Here is a 10056-nt window from a genome sequence, read left to right on the forward strand (position 1 = left end):
CAATTGGGGAAAAAAAAAATAAATAGAAAATAAATGTATTTTTACATTCAGCGCTTGCCCGGTGTTGCTAGGCAACGGGACTCAAACAGGTGCGCAACTCATTGGCGCATACAGGAATTTCTCTCTCTAAAAACTTATTTAATGTTAAAACTTTCCCCAAATAGACAACTTTTAGACATATTAAGCATACCAGTCGTTTTCCTGTGCTTGTTCGAGATGGATACGACTGACGGAATTAGATCTTTTAAAGTTAAAAGTGCAGATGGAAGCCAAAACATACCGAGGGTAAGACAACTTTGGGATAACTAGCTTGCTAACGTTGTGGTAGCTTAATGCTATTTTATTTTTTTAACAATTTTTGTTTAACATTTAACTTGGTAGATATTGTACATTGAATGCTGTGTTTTTCATTTTATTTTATTATTTGTGTGTTTTTTTCATTTAACCCCAGGCCGGGAAACTAATACCTATAGGAGACAGGGCTAAATCCTGCTTACAAGAAGTGACAAGTGTAAGTCCATGTTTAATGTTATGTGCTATGTGCTGAATCTTTAATATCTGAATCTAAATCTATCTGTCTATCTAAATTTCTATTTTTCAGCCTCCGACTCCTCCTGTTGTAAGAAAATTCCGCGATAGCAACCAGCCTGGACCAGGAGCCATCAGACTGCACCAGGGGAAAGCAAAGGACCCAGATGTTGCCAGCGCTCTTGTTCACGGTGTGAGCACAAAGTCATCCCTCACTGTGAGTTCCCCCGGACAAAGTATTCACATTCTTGAATGCCAGAAGCTCATGCATTTTTAGTTTGGCACAAGACGCAGCACATTCGCCATGAATCATTTCTTTAACCTCAGAATCAGAATATCGAAATGTATGAATTATTTTTACTTGTACAGGGTGGAAGCCTCCTAAATCCTCCCCAAAAGACCCTGTTCCAACAGAGGTTGCAAGATCTCAGTGAATCTGTGTACGCTTCAAGTAAGAAAGCGCCACTGGGCCGGTCATATGATCAACAACTTCCCACCTGGTACAATGACAAAACTACATTTGGTGTGAAAACAATTAAAGGTATGTGTACACATCATTATGATACATCTGACAAGCTATATAGTCTGTAGTGTGCCCCCTATTTATGCCTATTTACTGATACATCTAAATATATAGTTTTAGTTAATAAAGAACAAGAATTGTTTGCGTTAAATGCTGCTTTTCTATAGATTCAGGTGTGCGTGAGCTTATTAACCCGTCCAAAACTGCAGAGGAGCTAGAGAAGGAAGCTCAGGAAGGACATGAAATCTATGTCCGCAGCCACAATGACTATTTTGTTGGTAAGTAGAATGGAAATTATTATAGATAATGCATAAGGTTCTTAGCATTGTAATTCTTTTTCATTTATTGCTTGGAAGTGTAATGCTGCGTTTCACTACAGTGTTATTTTCTTGCTCTATTCCAGGTGAACAAATTGATAGGAAGTATGACTGGTGTCACTACAGTAAAGACAGCAGGTTTGGGATCCTCACACCTCATTTCAATGATGGACGAAACCTCGGAAAGACTCTTCACTGGCAAGGGGAGACCCGGAAGTAAGAGGGAACAGATCTGACTGATAACTTTTTAATTCCATACGTATTTACCCCAGTGTGTATTTTATTAGGTAAATGGATTCATACATAAAGTTCCGCTCATTATTTTGCCAAAGGTTTTACAATCCAAAGACTGTTTGGAAGAGATCTGGGAACAAGGAAAAGATGGCGCAACTAATTGGCAACACCAACAACCTGTAAGTTTGTGTCACTCCAAACCAATGCTGTGAACTAACTTTTCTAACTAATCATTAACTTGAATTTTTCCTTAAACACATCCTTACAGGAGAAGAAACACATTTCACGCTCCACCTGATGTCACATATGGAATTCTTTTGTCAGCGGATGAATTTGGTAGAGTTTATGCTTAAAACGTATCTCCATGTTATAAGATATATCACATCCAAAACTAATAAATAATATTTTTTTCTGCTTCTTCCACAGGTGTTGGGGATATAATCCACTCGACGGAGCCAGGGCAGTACGTGAGAGGCCGAGACAGACACCGCAGCCTGGTCAACGCAGTGAGACACCACCTGAAGAAGGCCAACTTCCACAACTTCCCCTCCTTGTTGAAGGCCTTCAGACATTATGACAAGGTGTGAACCTGCAGTCGCTTCAGACAGAGTGACGTGTGCTTTTAATCCACGGACAAAATGACTCATCAGATTTGTTGCAAGGTGAAAAAATGGTGACTCTTACTGTTGGAATGTGTTCATGTACAAAGTCAACATGGCACGATTATAACAGAGCACTCAGAGGACACACCTTTCCCCACAGTATTAGTCATACCTGTGTTTGCTGAACTGTTACGCATGACGTTAATAAGACCAGTTGCAGGACTGAAGATGAGGCAAAGGGCGTGAACGTGGTCGTAAAACAGCAGAGCTTCTACAATTCTCCTTTCACATTATCTCACATACTGTGCTTTCTGAAAATGCTGATGTGTATTTGTTTGTGTAAATCTCTAGAAAGGTAAGGGAGTGATTGACAGAGAGGACCTGCAGGCAGTGTGCCGTCAGTTCCAGCTGGACGTGAGCGGGCCGGTCCTGGACGACCTGATGGATTACTGTGACACGGACAAGGATGGACACATTAACTTTGTGGAGTTTGCAAACTTCCTCAACTGGAAGGACAAGATGCCCATTAACAGCCGAGAACAACGCATTATGATAAACGGTCAGTTAAAGTGTGCGGGCTGGTGGAACTGCTTTGACTCACATTAACATTTTTATGGCTTCTGGTCTGGTCAGGCATTGATGGCTAATTCTCCTTTATCGCCTGTAGAGCGTCACACCAACTCAGCTCCTGTCAACATGGAATCAGTGCAGCTTCCTCCCGCTGGGGCCTTGATTGAGCCCGAGGACCTGGAGCCCATGGAGCCAGGCAGCTCCCTGAAGACCGTCAGGACCCTGAGGCGGCCGAAAGCAGCCCCAGATCACTTCAGGACGTCCTCCTCTCTCATCGGGGCTGTCAGCGATGGTCTGTGCACACAAAGTAAGTGAGAATAAAAATATACATACTACTATAACAGCATGCACAATATCACATGGGGCCGAATGGGGTCTGAGGACTGAAAAAAATAAAAGTCAACATTAGTGTAGCCTCACTTTTTGACATTTTGATTACCTGTTTAATAAACAGATGGGATTTATGAGGGTGTACATACAGTAATTTATTTGGAAACTAAGTATTTATTACTGTACAGTAACAGAGTAAACAGGTAATGACAGCTCCATGTAGATACACCCCCTGAAACCTGAATCTCTTCCTGATCTCTTTTCTCCACGGGAATCACAAAAGCAAGTTGTAATGTAACATCTAAATTTCCTTTATCTATAACATATTTTGCATTAAAGACATTAGACAGTGGTTATTTAACTTAGAGGACTTGTGATAGACTCCGATCTCCTTCCATCTCTGTTTGCATAGACGGTCGGACGTACGGGATCCCGTCTGTTCGCTGCGACCTTCCAGCTCCACGCATCAAGAGAGTCAGTGACACTAATAACTACGGCGACACACCCACAGCTGCAGATCTTCTGCATCCGTCAGTTCACGCCCTCCGAGGGCTTCACGAGGAACACTTCTTCTGTCCTCGCACCAAAAAAGAGGTGCGTCTCACGCGTGAGGTCAGCGACGGTGACAGGATATGAATCTGGTAGCGTGAAAACTGGATTTCTTAACCGGGCGTGATTCAACCGATACAAAGAAAGACAATACGTCTCTGTACATAATAGTCCTGCAGACATATTACTCTTCTGTCCATTGCCACACACATCTTTGCCATTGCATAATCAGATACCATCACAGCAAAGCCCATGTCTGCAGAAAACTAAGGCTGCTGGAGACAAATATGAACATATTGCATGACCATATGAGCATTTGCATGACAAACACTCTGAGCTTCTTTGTGATCTTTTCATGTCTAACTCATATTTTCTTCTATTTATCGATGATCTTTTTGCACTTAAGAATCTGTGATTTTAAACATCTAACTGAACTTGTTCATCTGTTTCATATAAAATACGTTCTTCTTTCTCTTCTCTAGCCTCTTGTTGATGCAGTGTTGCTTCATTGCATGAGATAAAAGACACAAACAACATAAAGTTTTATTTCAGTATCCTAGTAACACCTTGAGGGGATTTCTTAAAATTTGTCTCAAACGTTCACTTAGACTCAGGATGAACTGATTCGAATTTGATCGTGAAAGCTCAAGTTCATTTTGACCTCACTAAACTCAAATATTGACTTTTCTGTTTCATAATGTCCTGACAAAACAGTTTCATTAATTTCCCTCAAGTTCTTCATTACATATAGTATATAATATGACACCTGCTATAATGCTGACACCTTTCATCGTCTTTATCACAGATCGCAGAGATTTTCAGGAACGTTGGTGTGAATATTTCTGAGGAGACGTTTGAGGAGGCCTGGAAGTTGGCATCCACGAAGAACCCGAGCGGAGAGGTTTGTGTCGAGCTGTTCCGTAACGTACTCGAGGAAATCAAAGCGATGTGACACTCTTTGCAGTGAGTTTTTCTATCAGATTCTGCTCTGTAGGTTATAAAATGTTTCGTTTGATTAGAAATCATTTTTACAAACCAAAAGAGACAGAATTCAACCCCTGTAGTGACATTTTTTTTTAAAACATAATGCAAGAATCTCTGTTTTTTTCACATAACCGTCCTCAATAATCTCATCATGAAGTAAAAAGAAATTCCCAAAATAAATTTGTTTGCTGACACTTATTTCAGTGGAGCAATACGGCCCCGTCGTGTTTATTTCTCATTTACATGAACGTGGGAGTCGACTGCTGAATGAACAGATTCGGTTTTTTTCAGCTGGAGCTTTGCATATCTCAGCATTAATAGAAGGAAGCAGTATGCTAAATGTGAGTCTTATCTGTGCCAGTATTTGATCTGCTAGGTGACCTAACTACTGAGGACAACACAATGTGCACATGATTTATCATCAGCCACAACATTATGACCGCTGACAGGAGCTATAAATAACATCAACTATCTTGTGACACAATGTTCTGCTGGGAAACTTTTGGACCTGGCATCCATTAATATGGATGTTACTTAGACATGTAGCACCCACCTAGACCAGACCAGGCACCCCCACCCCAGAGCAATGACACTCCTTGATGGCAGCAGAAATCCCCAGGAGGATTCACACAAAAACGGTTTAGGAATAAGGTGTTGACCTGGCTTCCAAATTCACCAGATTCCAAACTGAATCCCCCAGGACGTCCCCACTAATGACACCTCAGAAGGCCCATGTCCATTCTCTGATGAGCCACAACCGTTTTGGAGGCACAAGGCAGATTAGGAAGGTGGTCATAATGTACTGGCTAATCAGCGTTCCTCCTGACTTTGCTGATTTGGAGGAACAGGAGGTCCTGAGGTGGTCTGTGGCTGTTCTAGGGTCCGGCTAGTTTTCAGTTTGGGAGAAGACTGTGCTGATTCGATGTGGACTGGAGCTGAGATGGTGTGAAGCTCTGACTTTTATTCCAATGCAGTAATTATGAGAAGAACCCACTCCAAAAAACACTTGACCTAATTTGTAAATGAAGTCTTTTTTAGAGTGCTGTCTTTGCTGATATTTTAAGAATTTGCTGGAAGCCAGTAAGCAGATCCTGAGCGCCCATTCGAAAAGAGACACATGGCTCCTGCTGTTTATTTTTCAGTGCATTGAATTACTGTATGTGTTCAAGTATCAAGTTGGTCAAGTGCAAAGATACACGAAGGAACAGAAGTCTCATTTAATGCTCTATTTTCAAGTCTGGGAAAAGCAGCAGATATTCACTGTTGAGAATGTTGTTTATTTTGTTTTGGCTTTGTGTTACCAACGACTTCGCTCTGTGTGCATGTTGCTATCATCATTAGTATTCATTACTCGTTATATTAATCGCACCGCAAATTCACAATAAAGCATTTAATTATCATGATTATTATTATTTCGCCATTGTGTCTGTTTATAGCGAATCTTTTCTTTTTCAGAAACAGCTCATTTGCCATGTAAACATTTCATCCGTCTTGTTTGGAAGCAGCATGCCTCCTTTTGTTGGTGCCCTTAAGCTGCTGTGAAACGGTGTTAAATCTTTAATTCATCGCTCTGACTTTAAAAACAAACACACAAACAAATCAGACCAGAGTGAACATAAAGAGGTGCGTCTCTTATCATTTGCTCTGTCAGAGTATTGGATGTGATTTCCCAAGCTTATTTTTCTATCATAATTCTATTAATCGACCTTAAAATGAGTCAGATGGAGATAGCACAATACAATTCTGGCATCTTGGAGACGAGACGCATGCAAACAAACACACATGTAGACTCGAGAAGGCGTGAGGGATTGTTTGTGATCTGTTTTGCTAACCAGATTAATGAAACGCGCTGGCATGCGGCCGCGCCTGATCCAAGTCAGAACAGCAACAAAACACTAAAATATCTAATAAAAACATTAGCTTTTGTATATTCGCCACTTGTTTTTTTTTTGTTTTTTTTCCTGCTAATTTCCATTAAACTGAGTGATGCACATGCGTGGCAAATTGTTTAATGTGCTCCCACCATATCCACGAGCATATTGACATATGCTAAGCTAACCGCACTCCTTTAATCTCATTACGACTCGGCGACATGCTCGGCAGGAACCAACAAAAATAAAAAAAAAAACCCACGCAAACTTCCACGGACCCCCCGTACATTAATGTGCAGGAAAATTAGAATAATCCTCGTCGCATTTCATTACGCATGAATTAGCGGCCGCTAATGACAGGATCCTCTCGGTTTGTCAGGATACGTTGTCAACATTAATAATGTCGCGGCAAAGCCTTAACAGAGTGAGGCGACACGCGGCATTCGCGGGCCTGTCAGCTGTGACGTCTTTGACGAGTGGCACGTTTCTGGCAGTGACCATCGGCACAAAACAACAGCTGAGTTGGAGAATTTTCTGGCATAATTAATTATTCTCGCCTGAAGCGATGCAAAGCTACATATATGACTATTTTCATCGGGTGTAGTGGGAGACTTGAGAAGTCGGTGATATACTAGAACATATCTCCCTTCTGCTGGAGAAAATAGATTATCTCATTGAATGTTGCTTTTTACAGGCATAACATTATGACCACCTTCGTAATATTCCCTTCTGAGGGTGTCCCATGGTGTCTGGTAACACAACGTTGTTAGTGGGGTCCTACGCTTTGAGGGGCCTCTGTGGATCATCCCACAGATACTAGATCAGTTTGGGATCTAGTGAATTTGGAGGCCAGGTCAACACCTTGTGCTGTTCTTCTTGATTTTTTAAATTCCTAAACCGTTTTTGTGTGACTGCTGCCATCAAGGAGCATCATTGCCATGGGTTGGGGGCGCCTGGTCTGGTCTAGGTGGGTGCTACATGTCAAGCAACATCCATACTAAATGAATGCCAGTGGTCCAGATGCTCAGATGTTTCCCAGCAGAACATTGATTTGTCACAAGATGGTAAATGTTATTTACTTTTTACTGTCATCTGGTTTACAAACCGTCTCAAGATGCTCAACAGAACCCGGCCTGAAACCTCCAGAGCCAGCACTAAGGTGACAGTGGCACGAAACGATCAGTCATTTCTCTAATCGTCCGTCTCTAGGGGACGTTCGAGCTTCTGGTTGCTTCTGTAACTATCTCATATTAACTATTGGATGTTTCCTGGATGGAGCTTGTTCGTATTGTAGTCGTATCGTTCCATCGAACCTCCGAGTGGTAGGAAACGTAGCGATGTTTCCTTGCAGGAAAAAAAACTCTTGCGTTTGAGTCATGCCAATCAACTCTACCAGTCACTACCATTTCTTTTGGCCATGCAAAAAAAAAAAAAAAAAAACATAACAAAACCCAATTTAGTTGATTGAAACCTCAAGTAGCACAAGCAGTTTGATTCATAACATCATCTAAAGTTCTGAGTCCTGCACACTTTCAATGTCGTCCTCCACAGGAAAGTAAATCCACAGATCAGTGGCTTCTTGTTGTGTCCTGATGCCAAACAGCAAATCTAATTTAAATCACCCAGCTGGTTCCTTAGAGACAGACAGTAGAGTCAGGATGCAGGCCTGGCCGACATGCTAACGGGAACAGTTCACTCCCGTTTTAAACACGAACAGCACCGAAGACTTGACTCGTCCTGAAAATTCAGTGGAGCCTCGTAAATGAGTCGCACAAGTACAAGTCCTTACACTGACATCCAAACTCCTTCCCGTCACCTTGAAAAATAACGAGGTGAGGATTCAGAGCGCGGCTTCCTTATCCCACCGAACTGTCTGTCGGCTAGCGCGCAGGATAACAATTGAGGTGTAACAGGCTTTCTCAGAGGGGATTCTAAGACGTGAAACAATAGGACGGAGAATCTGGCTAACCAGATAGCGGAGGTATTAGGTAGAATAGCCACACAGAGCGGTCCAACAGCTAACTGGATTTCTGACTGGGAACACAAAGAGGCTTGGGCCGTTAGCGCCGGGTGTGAAATGATTCCCTCTTTTTCCGTTTAAAGCGTAAAACTCTTGCTTCTAGAAAGTCGCACAACAATCAAAACGGATTCTTTACTTTTTAACAAGTAGTCGATAGCTCCTCTCAGACACATTGTGTTCTTTACAGCTTTACATTGCTTACTATTTTACTTTTATTGCAAATTATAACATAAAATACTTGTTGCAGATGATGAATTTTCAGGTTTTATAATATAAAAACATAGCAGTATAAGAAGCAATAGCAATAAGACATCTGCACACACAGGGTGATCTCACCACTAAGGAAAGTGTGAGCTTGTGCTGGATGGAAGAGGCCTTAATATGGCTGATATGGCCTCATGCTGGTCTTTAACAATCAGTCATTCATACTGCAGCATTTTGTTCATTCAGACCCTTCAGGTGTCTCAACACTGGCTCCTACATTCTATCAAAAGTTTCTATTCTGCCTGTATTTTTGTGTCTAAGTTCCTCCAGACAAAGTGTCTCACTGATGTCCCTCAGCCACATCTCAAATGTAGGTAACGGTATCAGACTTCTACTAAAATAACACCCAGATGTACGGGCAGATTTGTGCTATTAGGGCACTGAGCGGCGTCGCCAGCAGACCCCAGAATGGCCACCAGGGGACAGCGTTCCCATTGTCTATTAAATGTCTTTGAATATGAATGAATTGGGACATTGGTTCTTACATTTATTGCACAGAACTGATAAAGTAGGAACCATCTTATTAACTTTAAATTTCAAATAGTGTAATCTATGTTTTATTCTGAACTGTATTAGTTTATTCCTTGTGTTAAATGAGCATCTACAGATGTGATATTTGATTAGAGATCTTCTGTATGTGTGATGACATGATTTCATCCATGCACTGAGAATAAATCAAAGACAGTTTATTATTTCATTAAGTAAACAACACCTACTCACGATTCGGGATATTTGATGTTTTAATAAATCATGTGCGAATGAGAGAAAATGTTGAATTATACACCACATTTTTCCTGGTTGCACGTTTGTCCTTGAGCTCCTGCAGGGTTTCCGTTAATCTGACAGCATTCAGCTCAGACTTCAAAGTGCTTTGTGACTTTCCTCTGTTTTAAAAAGGTGACTGTTGTAATCGTACGTTAGGTTTCGAAGCGTTGCCAAAATGCAAATGACCAACACACCGTGTCGCGCCTGAACACAACCTGTGTAGAAGAAGCTGCTTTTCTCCTTTTTCTCTGCTTTACTGTTAATTATTTCTATTAATGCTTCTTACGTTAAAGCACATTCTCCAGTGAAATAATTCCTTGTCATCACCAAACGAGGCATAAAATATCAGATGAACTCTCAACATTTCCCCACAGTGATTCTCTATTTGCTTATGTTTGGACAACATTAAACTCGCCACCGTCAGCTGCGGCTCCTGTTCCCCACCCCGACAGAAACAGGCACGCCGCACGCCTGCAGGTAACTTTGAGCTTTTGCCAAC

The 10056-nt window shown here is 41.5% G+C and overlaps 1 protein-coding gene across 1 annotated transcript; it reads left to right on the forward strand.

Moving 5' to 3' along the window:
• The first annotated feature begins 97 nt into the window (after positions 1–97).
• Positions 98–5190, forward strand: efhb (EF-hand domain family, member B). Its single transcript, XM_047599250.1, has 13 exons — positions 98–285; positions 452–511; positions 602–745; positions 898–1069; positions 1219–1329; positions 1455–1584; positions 1701–1781; positions 1871–1938; positions 2029–2183; positions 2556–2763; positions 2872–3081; positions 3517–3698; positions 4459–5190. The coding sequence occupies exons 1-13, from the start codon at positions 142–144 to the stop codon at positions 4603–4605; spliced, it is 1812 nt and encodes a 603-aa protein (XP_047455206.1). The 5' UTR covers positions 98–141; the 3' UTR covers positions 4606–5190.
• The last annotated feature ends 4866 nt before the right edge of the window (positions 5191–10056 follow it).

The sequence above is a fragment of the Mugil cephalus genome, chromosome 11, assembly GCF_022458985.1.
Source record: "Mugil cephalus isolate CIBA_MC_2020 chromosome 11, CIBA_Mcephalus_1.1, whole genome shotgun sequence".
NCBI lineage: Eukaryota > Metazoa > Chordata > Actinopteri > Mugiliformes > Mugilidae > Mugil > Mugil cephalus.

What these genes read in the sequence shown, in the direction of transcription:
- efhb (XM_047599250.1), top strand. Translation starts at nt 142, where the DNA reads ATGTTAAAACTTTCCCCAAATAGACAACTTTTAGACATATTAAGCATA. An exon ending in GCTTACAAGAAGTGACAAGT is followed by an intron (nt 512 to 601) that starts GTAAGTCCATGT and finishes TCTATTTTTCAG; the next exon opens with CCTCCGACTCCTCCTGTTGT. An exon ending in ATTGGCAACACCAACAACCT is followed by an intron (nt 1,782 to 1,870) that starts GTAAGTTTGTGT and finishes ACATCCTTACAG; the next exon opens with GAGAAGAAACACATTTCACG.